This window comes from Schistocerca piceifrons, chromosome 5 (assembly GCF_021461385.2).
Source record: "Schistocerca piceifrons isolate TAMUIC-IGC-003096 chromosome 5, iqSchPice1.1, whole genome shotgun sequence".
In the NCBI taxonomy this organism is placed as follows: Eukaryota; Metazoa; Arthropoda; class Insecta; order Orthoptera; family Acrididae; genus Schistocerca; species Schistocerca piceifrons.
This window is the reverse complement of record NC_060142.1, coordinates 273,291,703-273,309,579: the sequence shown is the minus strand read 5'-3', so window position 1 is coordinate 273,309,579 and position 17,877 is coordinate 273,291,703. Positions and strand designations below refer to the sequence as shown.

Below are 17,877 nucleotides of genomic sequence, written 5' to 3'. Positions count from 1 at the left end.
GAATACTCACATGACCTATAGTTAACTGAAGCATGTTACCAGTGTAAAATAGCATAGAGCTCAAAATGGGACTAAGTTTGAGAGACAGTTAGAGAAGCATCCGTTCTTTAAGTATCTTGAGAGTTCAGATTTGTTGACGATTCTAGAGTATAGTGACAGACTGATTAAGCCCCCCCCCCCCCTCCCTATTATGCAACACTGTTTGTTTGGAAGTAAAGAAACCATTATGCACACAATATGCAATATTCCATTAGGTCGTGGTTGATAACAAAGTGCTGAAGGACACCATATAACTCATCAGTTTCAACCAGTGACACTATCCACAAAGCAACTATTTGTGAGCACTATGCAACCAATATAGTGATTATGATATTATATAATCATGTGCATTTTAACTGCCAAAGCATTGAGGCCACCACAGGAATATGGAGGTTTTGGTGAGGGTGTTCTGTAATGGCATGCTTTCGCAAGCCAAGCTGTTGAGTCCATTTTTTGTCAAAATTTTGTCCAAAACATAGAATCAACAACTCAGACAAATACCCAAAAGCACGCCATTAGTCTTGCCAAGGAAACTTAAGAGAGGATATTCTTGTTATTAAGTTTTATGACATTGTATCAAACTGTCACATTCCAATCTAGCCTAGACTTCTGTAGTTGTTACTCCACACCCTTCATTTAAAAATGTATCTTTTTGTTGGGATACATGGAATGTCTTCCCTAACTCTCAACCAGATTGCTACCTTTCAACCTAACCTACATCTCGAGCTACACTACAGTTTGGTCTACCAATAGAATCTTTAAAAAATAAATAAATAAAGTAGTGTGTAAATAAATGGTGGAAAACAGTATGTCAATAATCACAAACTTCACACCACAACCATTGATAGCATACCTGCTGCCAAGAGATATAGCTGCCTTCTTCGAAATATTTGTAATAATCATTGTGTAAGCACTGTATATCATGTGTCCACATGTTACAGCAGGTGTAGTGTGCTACTGGTTTGCAACTGCTCTGCCCTTCTCACAGTGCTCTACTTAGCAGTCTTCAAGCTATTGGCATCATTTTACTCTGGGCAGCAATGACATTGTGTGTTGTCCATGCGCCATGAATTTCCATAAGTGTTTGATCTGTTGCCCACAAAATCTGTACACTTCATTGTTGAAGTAAGTTTCCTGCTGATGCATCATTTAACTCTTTTAATAATGAATAACACTTTCCACTATTGGAATGATACTGACGAACCAGGTTTGCATTAATCCCTGATTTTGACTGCATAGGTGCAATCTTTTTCCACAAGGTACGGTCTGTCTGGAGGTGAGTTTAACTATCTTGCTGGAGAACTTCCATGTTAGAAATGCAAAATTTGATCTTGAAGGCAAGGCGCTTTATCAGCTTTAGATATAAGAAAATTGACATAGTTAGTCATTCATATCAAAAGGAAAATTCAGTGAGAAAACTTGTAAATTGAGACAAATTTACTGGCAATACTTACCTTATCAGATGAAATACATAATACTGCCTTAAGATATACGTAAAATAAGTGACAGCACTATCCTAGCATTCAGATCTATTAGTTGCTTCCTCAAGGAGGAGAGAAAGACAGGCTTCAGAAGGTTAAAAATGAAGGGTAGGTCACTCATACCCCTGTATTAGAAAATCATAATGTTATCACTTTTGCTTTTTTATATGTCTATCAGGAGTACTAAATATTTTGTTTCTGGAAGGTAAATACTGGCCTGCAATTCTCTCACACCCGTATCCATTCAGTAGACAAGAAAAAAATTTAAGTTGTTTGTATAACATAATTAAAGAATGACAGTACTTTTAAATTTCTCATCATGTTTCAAAAAATCTGTTGCAGGTTCACAGAGCTGCTAAAGGATGCTGAAAATTCTTCAGAATATGAATGCAATGAACAACATGGTAATTATTTCTTTGCCTATGAAAAACTTTTAATCTTGGTGTCAATTACATTAATTTGAAGTCTTTGCTCTTTGATGGTCGAACTTAAAACATTTCCCAGTAAAAATATGCTGTTATTGGTAGTGCATAAATGTGAATGTAGACAGATCCACACAGAAACAAATGTGTGTAAGTAAGAGATAGTAAACAAGAAAGGAAAAGCAACAAGAAAGCACTTACAAGAACACAATGAGCTGCAAAAATTATAAGTAAGAGGTACAGAAGGCAGCAGTAGCAGGTGTAAGCAAACACTCGTGAATGGAACAAGAAGCAGCTAATGCATTTGTGAGGAAGCTGCTAGAAGAGTTTGAAAGAAGAACCTGACATTACTAATGCCAGCAAAAGTTAAATTTTTGTTTGGGAATAGGGAATAAATGATCTGGTGTATGCTCTCTCAAAATTATAAGGTTGTTTTGTATTTTTATAACGATGCAAAAATTTAAACAAATGACAAAGTGATTGTTATCCACATCTGTACAAGAGTTTGTTACAGAATGCTGGAAAGGGATTTGTGTATGCATGAATATATATTTGATATAAATAATGAATTAGGATAACAGCTTTGCAGGTAATCTGATTTCTTGTAATCCTGCCTTTGTAGACATTTGACTTTTCAGATTTTTTGGTGTATTTTAGTCCCGGGCAAATTTCTATCGGCAGCATGAGGAACAATATGGAGTTTGAACAGGTATTAAGACAACTATGTGCCAGTTTAGAAGTGCCAAAAAATTAAAACAATGCCAATCCAGACAAAAATGTACTGATATATTAACAAAGGCTACACACTGATAAGTTAGAACATTATGATCAGACATTCCAGTATATTGTGGAATATATCATAGCTAGGTTCCATGGTAGGGTATGTAGTATTGTAAGAGACTAGGGTTCCCATAATATGTTAGAAGCAAAATCAGGATATTTTCAAAATAATATAGAGAATTTCTAAGACAAGTGAGTAAAAATCAGGACATAGTTATGTTTTTTTGTGACAACACTGTCCCTTAGTGGAGTTTGTTGCCAATGGTCAATGTCAGTATTGAAACCAGCAATAATATTCATCAGTGTAACAACATACTACCCCGTAATCACCCTAATGGCAACACAGCAAGGACTGAGGTATTCAGCTGTAAATATCCTACACTGATTGCTCAGTGATATAAGGAATTTAATATAGAATACAATTAACTTCAAACACAAAATAAAAAATGTTTGTCACACCCACTCCCATACACATGCATGCCCACAGTCTCCGGCTGCCGAGGCCAGACTGTGAGCAGCAACACATGATGGGAGAAGCAACCAGATGTTGCAGGTGAGTAGAAGACTGGGTAGAGATAGCAGAGTAGAGGTGGGTGACATTAAAGTGCTGCTTGTGGGAGCATACAGGGATGTGGTAGGGAGATGGTAGGGCAGCTAGGTGCAATCCGGCAGTTAGGTGGAGGTGGGGGGGGGGGGGGGAGGGCAGCTGAGGAGGAGAGAAGTAAAATGAATGCAGGTGTGTTAACAGAATAGAGGGCTGTGTAGCTCTGGAATAGGAGTAGGGAAGGACAATGACTAGTCCTCCTCGTTACAGCCACGACCCAGTTGCCTCTCCCATCATGCGCTGTTGCTCACAACCAGAGACTGTGTGTGTGTGTGTGTGTGTGTGTGTGTGTGTGTGTGTGTGTGTGTGTGTGATGGAGGCCTTTTTGCCCGAAAGCTTACTTGCTGACAGCCTTTATGTTGTTTCTGTCTGCTGCTCAGCATCTCCGCTATATGGTGAGTAGCAACTACCCTTTTCATAACACTGTCACTATTCCATCCTGGATTTTCCATTGTTCATTTAAGACCTCAGTTACAGTTGCTCTCTTATTTTCAGTAAGACACATACTGTTGGGGAAGATACGTATCAAGCTTGAAAGGGACTAGAGAAGATGGCAAGGAAGAGATGATTTTAGAAGAAATATTCTTTTGAATGACACTCTTCTCAAGGGGCACCAAGTAATATTCTGAAGCTTAAATAACATCAGTAACAGATCTGAACACTGACAAAATAGAGAACCATCTGCTTCTCCTGTGACTGAGATATCTCTTTTATTGTGTTTAGTAAAGTCACAAAATAAATATGGAAACGTTGATAGATTTATCCAATGATCAGTTTATTTTAATGTGCAGCAGTCACCCACTGTCCGGACAGCATCATGCACAATTGGAGAGAGGCATCATACATGTGTTAGTTTAGTTGTGCTCCTTCCTTGAAACGTATGATAAAAATTTGCTTAAATTTTGCTTAAATTTTGCTTCTATTTTGCTTCTATTTCTTCTGTAATTAGTATTTGTGCTACTACTGGACTTTATCAGGACATCTAAGACACAGGAAGTAGAACATTCTGAACTTCCATCATCACAGTTCACAAACTCCATTATCCAAATTTGAACCTTTGTTTGGACGCTGTAATGCTACAAGCAAAGGAAACAATTTGAAACACATGTGGCTGGAAGAATTGCTCATTAATGAAAGGATTGTGATTCTTTAAGGGCCTTAATTAGTTTTTCTTCAGCAGTTGGTGCACTTACATTTGTGGTAATTGATAATTAATGTTGTTTTCAATTGCGAGTATGAAAACTGACTCAGTAGTGCTTCGATTACTTCAGTGGTGTAATCTCCCCCCCCCCCCCCCCCCCCCTTTGAAGTATGTAGATATTGTTGAAAGCTTGGGAATCATGTCTAACACTGACACATGACTAACATGTACCTTCTCCGTTAGTAAGCCAACCAAAATGTGACAGTCTTAAAGCACAATGACTTTGACTTTGGGGCAGTCTCTGGTTTCTTGTTGAGAGTTAAGTTTTTGGCTTATCTTTGGGCTTCTTGTTCACATTTGAAAATGACTGTTACATAACTGGAATTTTGTGCTATGGAGTGAGGTCAGCCACGGTGTGCAAAACTGCACTCCTGCACAATGCGCTGCATGCTTGTGGTCTGAGGATTGGCCTGTCTCAGCAATACTTGGTGCATCTTGGCCTTGCTAGGTCCTTCTTTGAACTGCTCACTGTAACGCAACATATTGTTTAGCAGTGCAATGCGACACTTTCTTTCAGCATTTTTTGGCCGGTGTGACTCTTTTCAGTTCTTCAAAAGGACAGTCTAGCAACTTATCTTCGCAATCCTTAAAAAATGAATGGGAAACAAAGAGGAGAAAGTTAAGAATTCTCAGTACCTCTTATGTAGTCATATAATAGATGGATATCACAAATTTTCAATGCATCTGCCTTACAACACCACACAGCAAGAATTTAAAGATTTAGTTGACAATGAAAGAGCCAAAAATTACAGTAATTGACATACACAATTTTTATGGGATTAATTATACTGTACTTTGTGCTAAATTTGCTGGTATGAAACATACAATAGAATTGCTGGTGTGAATAATAAATTTTGTCATCGTAAACATTATTACATTGTCAGTTGCAATAGTTTTTGCTGGAACTGAAGAAGAGTATTGAATCGTTATGTATTACTGTGCAGTAATGTTTGTTAAGTCAAGGAACAGTTTTTCAATTTAATACCTGTGATTGTTTAATTCTGATGGAAAAAGGAAATAAAGTACGGAAGTTAAAAGATCCAGAGTGGATTACAGACCTTACATTTTAAAATGAATTGACTGCAGACATTACAAGGTAAGAAGCAACTCAATTCCGATTTCAAGGGGAAAGTGAGTGCGTTTAAAAGGAGAATTGCATTTTGGAAGACACAATGTATTACAAAAAACATTGTCAATTTCACTAAGCTCACACTAGTTGGCAGTATTGCCATGAGTAGTGTGAGACTTTTAATTTATTTTGTACCTAAAATGTAACTCAAGACTATGATTTTCTTTTTTTATTTCTTCCCACTGTCAGAAACTATTCTTAGGTGTCAGACATAACTGTGCTAGTAATTTTAGATGTAATGTCTTTTGTAACAACTTTTTACACTTCGTACTGATTGCACTGTTTGTAATAACACTCTTTATACTGTACAAAATTGTTGAGGCTTGCCCAGCCACATTGATGTATTGTCAGCTGACTTCTGTCTTGGGTTCTTCAGCCAATGTTGAACAAATAAATAAGTACATAAAAAATTACATTTTGACTGCATGAGAGGCTGTCATTGTCAAAAATTCACACTCCTTAAGGCATTGGTGTTGGTGAAGCACCAGGAAAATAGTTCAAACAAACATCAGCCAAAGAAGCAGAGACAAAAGCCAACAGACATTAAGTCCTTTAAACTGTATTGATTGTGTCTTTGCCAGAATTAATTTTAATCCATTTAAATGAAACAGATTGTCTAAGTTGTCTAAGGTATTTGACATCCAAGGAAATTTGTTTTGTGGTCTCATTTCCAATGAATATTACTCTGTTTGTAATAAACATGCAGCTGATATAAAATAATCAAACTTTCCCTATTTAACACATCATAACATGGAAGCTAATTGCTGTACGAATACCAAACTTGGTAACATTTACGTCCAGAGTATGGATACAGGATTTCCGTGCATCAGTGCCACCATCCAGTTCCAACTATGGCCACCAGATGCCGTGATGTATCATCATGATTCATAGTCTCTCACACCTGACCAGTCACAGTGCACCTGTTGACATGTCAACATGAGCTTGGACAAAAGGAGCAGTGCATTATTGATGAAGATGCACTTCGAGAATATTGCCGGCTGAAAGGATCTTCTTACATCTGCTGTTCGGAGCATGATGAAGTAGTTCAAATCCACTGCAGAACTGGGCGTTACTCTGGGAAGAGGCCACCGACCCATTTATGATCTCGCTGCTGTTATGGCAGACAATGCTGTGTGCAATTCCCGATCATCAGGCAGTGTGTGTGCTGTGTCACAACAGTTGAACATCCCATGGTCCGCTACATGGAGGTTGCTTCAAACCATTCTCAAATGGTATCCTTACAAGGTCCATATCATACAGCAGCTTGCACCAGAGGATGCTCGACAACTTGTTGACTTTTCTCTTCTGTCTCGCCAGGATTGAAGTTGATGAGAGCTCACCCGGGACCATCATATGGACAGACAGCCAGCTCATTTTTATTTGACGGGTGAGGTGAACACACAGCAATGCCGAGTGTAGGGATCTTCACCTCCAGTCACTGTGCATGAAGTTCCTCTGTATGGTGAACATGTCACTGTATGATGTGGCTTCGTGGCTGTGTTCATCCTGGCCCATTCTTTTTTGAACAGTTTGGCATTAAAGGACCAAAGACATGTATCGTGACTGGCCAGTGTTACTGCGATATGCTTCACCAGCATGCCATACCCGCCCTACAGGAGAGAGAGACATTGAACTCAACAGTTTTAATGTGAGATGGGACCCCACCGCACGCACATTGCTTGTGAAGTTCAGCTGCTTCTCCGAAAAACATTTGGAAATGATTGAATTGTGAGCCGATCATTTCCAAATGCTCGGCCAGCACGGTCACCTGATTTCATTCCCTGCAATTTCTGGTTGTGGGGTACCTAAAGGACAGGGTTTACCAGGGGAGCATTCACACATGTACTAATCTGAAGAACAGTGTATCGAGAGAAGTAGCCAGCATACCTACAGGCATGCTTCGGCCTGTTGTGCAAAATGCAATCCTGTGCTGTCAGACTCTTCTGGGCACTGATGGGGCTCCATATTGAGCCCCTTTTGTAGCGGTAATGGTACTGGTATGTAATGGTATGATGTACAATAGCAGCACATTAAAAGTGTTCCAATTGAATTTATTCTGCATTATCTCTCTTCCCCATGTCCTTGACATTAATACTACCAAGTCTGGTACTCGTAAGGTAATTAGTTTCCGTGTTATGACATGTTAAATAGAGAAAGTTTAATTATAACCACCCGGGATTTTTGACATTTTGACTTCATCTTTCAGTTATTCTGCATTGTTCTGTGGCTGTCTTACTATGGTAAATGTTAATTTCTTTTCAGGCTATGAGAATATCAGACAATATGCTGCATCATAAGAAATATGGGTTTCTTAGTTTTCCATTGCAACATCACCATCATCACATTAGGAGGAATCTGGTTTCTGCTCCTGCAGCACTTCCTCATCTGCCGGTTCCTGCTTTGCAGCAAACAATGGAAAAGTACCTGAGGTATGACAGACAGTTTCATAAAAGTATGTAGTACATTCTGGATGCATGTGTGCAGTTGAGTAGGATTGGTTTTGATCTTACCTCAGAAATCAATTGTCACTTTCTGTCCCATTAGGCTGTATAATTTCAATATTTTAAACTCTGTTTTGATTGTCCCCTTATAAACATAGTGAAGGTTGAGGTTGTTACTTAATTAGCAAAATATTAAATTTTGGTTCATCCGCTCATACTGGTAATAAATGACACATCTTGAGAAGCAGATCTCATCCTCAGAATAAGTATTAAAAGTTTAACAAATGTTGGATGCTAAAATGTCAGGTTATATAGTCTGCATCTTGCATTAAAATCAGTTCTCTTCATGCCCCACCAACTCTGTCAGATCCATTCACCTGTCTCTTTGTACGAAACATCAGATTCAAGTGTCGCAGTTGCCTCTCTCGCCTCCCATCTCCACTCACCCCACAAAATCTTGGCTGTGGTAACACACCTGTTGCATAACCTGATGTCTAGAAGACATTGGAAGGTGACAATTTGGTTGTGAGATGGTAAAGCCAATGAATGTGAATACAAAAGAATTGTAAAATAACAAATTGATCTGTAGTCTGGCCAGAAGTCTGCATTTATTCCATATTTAACACACTTTTCATTGTAAATTACTTAATCTATGTAGTATGGAAAAAGTAGATTGCTAGTTGTCACATTGAGGAGCTACTGAGTTGCAGATAGGCACAATGAAAAAGGCTGATAAAATATTTAAGCTTCCAAAATAGAAAATACACACACGTTTTCACAAGCACAACTCCCTTCCCACCCTCCGTCCGCCAGTGGCCACGTGTACGAGAGTTGAATGTATGTGAATGTGTGTGTATTTTCTATTCCAGAAGAATTTTGTCAGAAAGCTTAAAAAGGTATTTTAGCAGTCTGTTTCATGGTGCGTATCTGCGACTCTACACTTTCTCTCTGTGGTGGCTAGCAATGTATTGTTTCCCTATTGTTGTTATTCCAGTGTGGACATTCCCTTCTTTAAACTTTGTTAGATTCACAAAAGCTGTATTGCATAATAGACAAATTTATGGTCAGTACATTTGTGGATATTATGTACATATATTCAGGGTGTATACGATCCAGGAGATCCGGGAAAAACCCGGGAATTTTTTCGTCCGGGAGAAAACCGGGAAAAACCTGGTAATTTTTTAGAATTCCAGGAATTTTTCATTGTTTTGGTTACCAGTTAAATTTTTGTGATTTTGGCTGGTAAGAACCAATACTCTAACGAAGGATATTACTGCGTCCCGCTTCTGTAGAATAATACTGGAGCTAAAAAACATATACAACAACAAAACACAGTGCTCATACAAGCGTCTGCCAGCCAAAGTGTGTCAGAGGCTTTAGGAAGAATATGCAGTGCTTCCTAACAACAAATTGCCTCCGATGAGCGTGATGTGACAGCTGTTTACATTAGATTCATTTGAGCAGTTGGGGGCGGGCTCTTGCGCATGCGCCATTGAGTCGCGTATGTGTGGTACCTTCTCCCGCTTCTGGTTACAGAAGTGTGGTTGGGCGCCACTATCTAAATTGCTCCAGTTCAGAAATATCGTAGATCCGGGACTGATGCACAGAGCAGTCTGAATTGTAGTGGAGAGTTGGGTAGTCTCCACATGACCTGTGTTTACATTTAGTGATTTTGCTGTTTCCTCTTTGTTTATTGCTCTCACATTAAATGAAAACAAACGGATTTCTGTGGCCGGGAGCTACCAAATGAATTAAAATACATTCGCATTATTATGGAAGGCTAAAATATGTTGTTGGTTTCAGGCTTTATTTCCAACTTTCTGACAGTCAAGCATTGTTCGCCTTGCAGAACAATGAAATTATTTTTGTCGGTTTGCTAGAGATTTGGATTTTATTAATCTTTTGCGCTGAGGCGGTCAATTTATTTGAAACAAAGTGTTTTGTTTCACACTGTTGGCTAGTTTCAACTGTTCGCTGCATTTCAAGTGCACGTTTTCCATCTTCTAGCTCGTCTGGCATTATGCCATACTAAAGTACCAAACATGAGATAATACAGTACTGGTACTCAAGAAAATTTACATCCGAATCTGGACATACGATTGTGTGCTTTAAGCCGAATTATTCATTTTAGTATGGTTCATGAAATTCCGATGCTCTTGAAGTATCCTTTGATGTCTTGTTTCTTTTATGACATAATGCAAGATCTTTTAATGTTTTACCCGTACGAACATGCGGTCTTCCTGCGTCATTGTAGCTGTGCAGGCGCAGTGACGTTCTCCTAATTCCTAATAAAGTACCTTTTTTGAACAAAATAAGACTTTCTGAACAAAGATTTAAAAAAAGGAAATGATTTACACCGACAATACTGGATTTTGCGTCTCATTTTTATCTCAATAACGGTAGACTGCTACAGCCGTATATATACGCACCGGGTGAAAATAACGCGCACAGGGCGGGAGCCGCTGAGAGTAAATGCACAGTGAAAGGGTTAATCTTTTTACTGCTACACACATCCTTCCCACAAACCATGCCGAGTGCTGTGTCATTATCGCCTGTGTTTGTAGCCATCTGTGTGGGACCATTTCATGTGTGCTGAATTCCCCGGACGGACCTCCTAGTGCTGTGCTTCATATTTGGAGCATAGCTTGCAAGCTAAATGCTGTAAAATCCATGCATGCACTCTGTCCCATTCTGTGCTCTTGGTGCATACTAACACAATAGAAATGAAGGTGGTGGTATTTGTCGCAGTAGACAAGAAACTCGGATCCACCAAGATAAAAATTGAAGCTGTATGTGAGACTGTTGGGCAAGACTCAGTATCAGGGGTGGGCATAAAATGATGACTGGATTCTTCTATCGCCCACCAGATCACCTAATGTAACCGAAAACTTTAGAGAAAATCTGAGTTTGCTTGTACGTAAGTCCTCCACTCGCACTGTAATCGTGTCCGAAAGAACAGACACCACGCTTCCATATAATGATTCATCTAGATAGGCAGTAGATCCACCTTCTTCAATGTGGATGCAAAAGTACGTCTGACCTCCTACGGAAATCTCCAAGTAGTGAACATGGAGGAAATGGTCAGGGACAGCAGGCAGATGGCACTTGGTGGGAATGTAGGATGGCTGTGAGGTATGCTGAGAGGGTCTGTGGAGTTGTGGTAACACTGTGTCCCAGATGACACGGTGGTTAATGCACCTGCCTGTCAAGCAGAAGATCCCCAAGTTCGAATGTCTGTCCGGTACACATTATCACTCGTCACCGTTCATTCTGTGTAATGTCCCAATGCAGCTGACATCAGTCATCCCTGTACTTTCCTTACTCCCCACCCTCCTTTCAATTTACATATGTACAAGGTCTGTTCAAAAAATTCTGGAACTTTGTCTACAAATTTTTTCTATGATTACCCTTTACTTATTGTGCATGGGCTGTTTCGAAGTAATCTCCTCCACAATTGATACACCACTCCCAAATCTGTTTCCCCTTATGGAAGCAGACTTGGTACACTTTTAGCTGGATCATGTGAAGCGCCACCTGCAAATTTTCTTTTATCTCATCTATTGCTGCAAATCCCCATCCTTTCAGTGGGTTTTCAACTTTAGAAATTTATAGAAATTTAAAAGTCTCCGTGGGTCAGATCTGGGGAGTACAGAGGATGAGACAGCACAGTGATTTCGTTTTTTGCCGACAGTCGAGAACCAACAGGGATGAATATGTGGGTGCATTATAATGATGCAAGAACCCTGAATTGTCTCACCACATTTCGGGCCTTTTCCTTCTCACAATTTCTCACAGGCATCGCAATGTGTCCTGATAGTTCCATCACTTAACAGTTTTTCCTTGTGGCACAAATCTATGAAGAACTGATCCTTCAGAGTCAAAGAAAACTATCAGCATGGCTTTGACATTTAGCCTGACCTTATATGCTCACTTTGGTTTTTGAGAACCTTTCCCAATCCATTGTGAATATTGAACCTTGGTCTTAACATAATAACAATCGACCCACTTCTCATCACCAGTTAAGATACTCTTAAGGAGCATCTCATTCTCATTTGCGCGATCCAAAAGCTCTTCACAGATTGCGAGGTGAAGGTCTTTCTGGTCTTGACTCATGAGCTGTGTGACGAACTTGGAGGCAATATGATGGATTCCAAGATGCAGTGTCAGTATTTCACGACATTATCCAACTTAAATGTTACATTCTTCTGCAATCTCTTGGACAGGCAGTCTTAGAGTGGCATACACAGTTTCGTTGACATTCCTGACATGAGCATTATCGGTAGACGTTAAAGGGTGTCCTCAACAAGGGTTATCTTTAACTTCCATCCCGCCATTTTCAAACCGTGTGAACCATTCGTAACACCGAGTATGGCTTAAGCCCTAATCCCCATATGCTCCCCGGTTAATTTGGTGTGTGCCTGTAAAGATTTTCTTGAGTTTCACGTAAAATTTAATGCAGGCTTGCTGCTTCTCTAACACTGCAATTTCGAAATTCGCGAACTGTGTGACACAGCATTCTACTTGATACAGCACTGAACTGACAGACATACAACAATGAAACTTGTTGCTGTTACACATTTAACACAGGCATGTGAAGAGATGCCAGCCACATTTTGCCTCAACAAATCATTGACGCGAAATTACGAATGTTCCAGAATTTTTTGAACAGACTTCGAATAGTATGTAGATATCTGTAAATAGTTTATTAGACATTAGTGCAAGTGAGATACAAAGGCTAACTACATTCAAATTTCCTTCTTGCTGTTTAAATAAAGAAATTATGCTTGCCACTTCTTCCTCTTCTACTGCACTGATGAAACAATCTGCATAAAGATAACTAACAATAATTGTGCGCTATACAGAAAATGCTACACACCACCGTCTCAATTTCCAAGTGCAACAATGTGTGTTTTGAATCTGCTTGACAACACACAAGGTCTAAACAGCAAGACCCATACATAAAATAAAAGCTTGCATAAAAAGAGAAGTATACTGTTTCCATCCAAATTTACCAATGTGTCTGATATTTCCCCATCTTATGGTACTTATTTAATAGACAATATAAAAGAAATATAAAGTGTTATTTGCATCATTAATGCTCCATTTTGTTTTTAATTACATCATTTATTTTAAAATAGTGATTTGATGACAAACCTTTGTTGCTATACGTTAAATGTGCAGACTGGAAGGTAAACTATCATTGTTTAGGATGGCAACAGTGAAAGAACAGAAAGTTGCCCTGGTTGTTCATCACTGGCATTAATATTCAAAATGGTGGCATCCACAATAGAAAAGGTGTATTGTGTCAGAGAATATGCCAAACCATCACCAATAATCCTTGTTCAAAGACATTTTCAGACCAAGTTTGATAAAGTGGCACCACACCATCACAAACTGCTAGACGAGCTAAGCAGTTCAGGGAGACAGAACATACATGCAAGAAGGAAACAACAGGACAGCAATCCATCAAGAATGAAGTGGTGGAAAACATTCGTATGATTTATGAAAAAAGCCTCAGAAAATAAATGCATTTTGCCAGCAAATAAGTGATTGCATTGCTATTGACAATGTGGCATTTATTGCGCGGGCATCTGCTGTTCAAGGCTTATAGAATTCAGATCTCAGAGGTGCTAAAACTAGATGATAAACCAAAGCAGATACAATTACGCATAGATTTTCAAGTAGGGATGGAAGCGGATGGTTTCGCAGACTGACTTATGTTCACTGTCAAAGCCAAATTTCACTTAAGTGGCAAAGTGAACAAGCATAATTTGAGAATATGAGGTACACAAAATGCACAGTCCTCTCTGGAACATGAAGGTGATTCTTTGAAACCTAATGTTTGCTGCATCCTAACCAACTGCAGAATCTGAAGCCATTTGACTTCATTTTGCAGCTGGACAGAGCCACACCACATTGACATGACCTTGTATGTAAGTACCTCAGCAAACATCTTCCACATTGCTGGATTGGCCACGCTGGGTCGAATGATGTGCTATTCGTTTTGTGACCTCTCATGTTGCATGACCCTGTATCAATGCATTCTTTGGTTTGGAGATGTGTGAACGACGTGGTTTATGCACCCCCATTTCCGGAGGACTTCAGTAACTGAGACATCAGATAGTCAGGGCGGTAACTCCATTGACCAGGCAGTGTTGGAATGGGTTTGGCAGGAAACGAAGTACCAGATAGACACCTGCTGTGTCACAAATTGTCCCCAAATGGAACCTGTGAGAGTTGACCTTTCAGTGTATATGTGTGTTTCTGAAATAGTCATTATAGTAGGCACAGGAATAGTTTCTTTTCGTCCCATTCATTTTGAATAACTCTGTATTTTTGTTAGTTATGCCGAATGAAATAGTTACTTATATGTGATCAGATGTAATAATTCAGATATTACTTAGTATCGAGAGCTTTGTTAAACATTGGTATTGATTACTACAGCAATGAAAATTTACCTATACCCCAGATATATTTCAAGTGGACTATGTGCTGTAAATTTAACCACAAATATGTACTGTGTTATAGCAGGACATCCATAGAAATGTAGCACTGCCAATGTGTCAAATGATTGTTATGGATTTAACTATTTCAGATTGTGGTCTTTCATTTTATTTATTGTTTGTCTTATGTATTTGTATATAAATTTAAATGCTTCAATGAGTTGAGCCAGAACATAGAGACTGATTCTTAGATTTGTTGCATTCTTTAGGTCAGTGAAGCCATTAATAACACCAGAAGAATATTCTGTCACAGAAGACCTTGTTAAAAACTTTGTTGCCAAAGGAGGAATAGGAGAGAGACTCCAAAACCTATTATTACAGAAAGCAAAATCAACAGAAAATTGGGTAAGTATCTGTTCGGTTTTGAATTTTAACCATATTTCTTAATTTTTGTTAATTTCTTTCACATTTTTTCCCCCAGTTCATTGTTGCAATATATGTGTGACAGGTAAGTAGTAATAAGTTATGAAACAATTTTATTCTGTAGTCAAGGAGAACTTCTTGTGATGAGTGCCTATAGCTGTAACATGCTCTTTGTATTATACAGTAATAAATATACCTATAGGATGACAAATAAGGCAGTGTTGGCATTATAAAATGTTTAATCAAAACACCTTCAGTCTCTAAAGTTATAGTTGTTATTTTATTTGAGCAACCAGGTCCGCACTATATTACACCATCTTCAGGTCTGATGTGTAGGAAGAATCCCAACTCTAGTCCAGTCAAAATAAGAGCCAGCATTCAGTGACTGGTATCCTTAGATTTTTACTTGAGATAGCAATCGCTTTGATGATCTGTTTTGACTGAACCAGAGTTAGGATTCTTCCTATGCATCGGTCAGTGGGTCTGAAGATGGCATAATGTAGTGCTGAAACTGTTTGCACAAATAAAATAATTGGAAATTTAGCAGGCTGGAAGTGTTTTGATTCAACATTTTATATTGAACAGCTGAGATCCCACAACAATCTGCGTAAAGATAGACTTACAGAGTGTGTTGGCATTGATGGTAGCAGCAAACAGTTATTCTTATGCCTTGAAATATTGTAGTGCTGTTTGCAGGATGGCACATTTCCATCGTAATAAGCCCGTGGTGGATGTACATAAAAAGAAAATCACTGTCCATATGAAAAGAAATAGTTTATTGATCAACTTAAAGAAAGAAAGGGATAGGTTATTGGACACAACTTGGAGACATCAAATAATAGGTTAATGGACTGAAGGATGGGCAGTAAAAATTTTCGGAGGCAGCAAAGGCTTAAATATAGTAAGCCAGTTCAAACAGATGTGCTGCAGTAATTGAGCAGAGACTAGACTGGTACAGGATAAGTAGGAAGGAGAGTTGCATCAAACAAGTCTTGCGACTGAAGACTTTGACAGAAAACATAAGCTTGCTGGACGAAATAGGTAGGTCTCATTTTTCCTCCTCTGGGTGTTACTATTTGCTTTATAATACAAAGGTCCTTAAAACACTGGTCACTTGGAAGTGCTCTAGGTAGCATAAAACTGGTACCGAGTGGTCACATGGCAGTTCACCGCTGTCGTAAGATTGTGTGTGTGTGCACCTGTCTGTTATATTGAATCAGCCCCGTAAGGTATGTCAACATGATGGACATGTGACACAATGACAGAAAGGAGCTGTGTTGTTTGAGTGTGTCCATGTCTACCCAACAGATTAAGTTGCCATTGTGATTATGTTGTCATTTTTCTCCACATCGTTCATCTTTTGGAAGAATTTGATCCATTAGTCCAGCTGTTGCATGATTATTTCTATGTCATTTTCACCACTTAGAAATTCAGTGTAGTGTTAATTATTGGATTCTTGCAACCTGAGAGAACATTTCCACAAACTGAATTCCAGACTGATAGTTAAATCCTCATGCAACTGTTCATGCTTTTCTCCTTGGGAAAGATCCATCACTTCTCTATTTATTCCTCAAAACTGTCCTACAGTCAGTTATTCTTTCATATGAATACATGGTGCTGTTCTTTCAGACACGTCCAAAAGAACACACACCAATAAATAACTGATTCATCTCAGTGGGCAATGAATCCACCATCTTCAGTGCAAATGCACGATTATGTTGTACCTCCTCCAAAAACCACAAACTAACGAGCATTGAGGATATGGCTGGGAACTGCAGACAGGCGGCACTAGATAGGAATGTGGGTTGGCTGAGAAGCATGTCACAATAGTCCGCGCAGTTACAATAAACACTATTTCCAGAGGGCACAGTGGTTAATGCAACTGCCTAGTAAACAGGTCGTCTTGGGTTTGAATCTCGGTCTGACACACACACTCTCTCTCTCTCTCTCTCTCTCTCTCTCTCTCTCTCTCTCTCTCTCTCTCTCTTTCTCTCTTTCTTTCTGTTCGCTGGTGATTCCACATAAAGTCTCAATGCAGAGGACATCAATAGTTCCCTTGCCCCCTTGCCCTTTCCTTTCTCCCCATCCATCTTCAATTTATATAATATGTATCACATCTGTGGAATGTGTGTGGCATCTATTCTTTTGGACTTATCCAAAAGAACAGACAGCACACATTCATACAATTGATTTGCCGTGATTGGCAATGAATTTGACCGCCTTCAGTGTGGATGCACAACTACGTTCGACCCCCTGCAGGAATCCCAAAATAGCAAGCGTAGAAGACTTGGAAGGCGACTGTGGATAGATGACATTAGGTGGGAATGTGGATCAGCCAAGAGGCGTGACAATATAGTCCAAGAAATTGTGATAAACGCTGCGTCTGGGTGATGCAGTGATTAACACAACAGCCTAGTGAGCAGGAGATCCCGGGTTCGAATCCCAGCCTGGCAAGCATTTTCACTCTTTACTGCTGAATCCACATAAAGTTCCCATGCAGCTGACATCAGTAGTTCCCTTTCCTTTCCTTTCCTTTCCTTTCCTTTCCTTTCCTTTCCTTTCCTTTCCTTTCCTTTCCTTTCCTTTCCTTTCCTTCCCTTCCCTTTCCTTTCTCCCCTCTCTACCTTTAACTTAAATAATTATTCTTTCATTTGTTGGCCTGTCTATGATGTCCCACATATCACTTTGTACAAATGATCTGGTTTCCATCATATGTGGCCTCAAACCACTCGCAGTTATCATGACCACATAATGCATCATTGTCATTTACCTCTGTTGCATTTGAAATAACAAATAAGAATAAGAATAGTAACATCTGATGAATTTACTCCCGACCCAGAATGTTGAGCAGTTGTTACACTTAAAAAGTAATTGTCATCATCAGATAAGAAGTTATCGATGGGACTGAATTTTT

General features: G+C 39.2%; 2 protein-coding genes across 2 annotated transcripts in view; both read left to right on the top strand.

The window, feature by feature from the left end:
• LOC124798940 (carnitine O-acetyltransferase-like) overlaps window positions 1–1,879 on the top strand; it is a 97,037-nt gene extending 95,158 nt beyond the window's left edge. The window contains exon 12 of the mRNA XM_047262473.1: window positions 1,863–1,879. Within this exon, the coding sequence (XP_047118429.1) occupies window positions 1,863–1,879 (17 nt within the window). The remainder of the gene's footprint in view (window positions 1–1,862) is intronic.
• LOC124799309 (carnitine O-acetyltransferase-like) overlaps window positions 1,854–17,877 on the top strand; it is a 78,034-nt gene continuing 62,010 nt past the window's right edge. Inside the window, exons 1-3 of the mRNA XM_047262895.1 lie at window positions 1,854–1,924; window positions 7,919–8,085; window positions 14,810–14,945. Of these exons, the coding sequence (XP_047118851.1) occupies window positions 1,883–1,924; window positions 7,919–8,085; window positions 14,810–14,945 (345 nt within the window). The 5' untranslated portion in view covers window positions 1,854–1,882. The remainder of the gene's footprint in view (window positions 1,925–7,918; window positions 8,086–14,809; window positions 14,946–17,877) is intronic.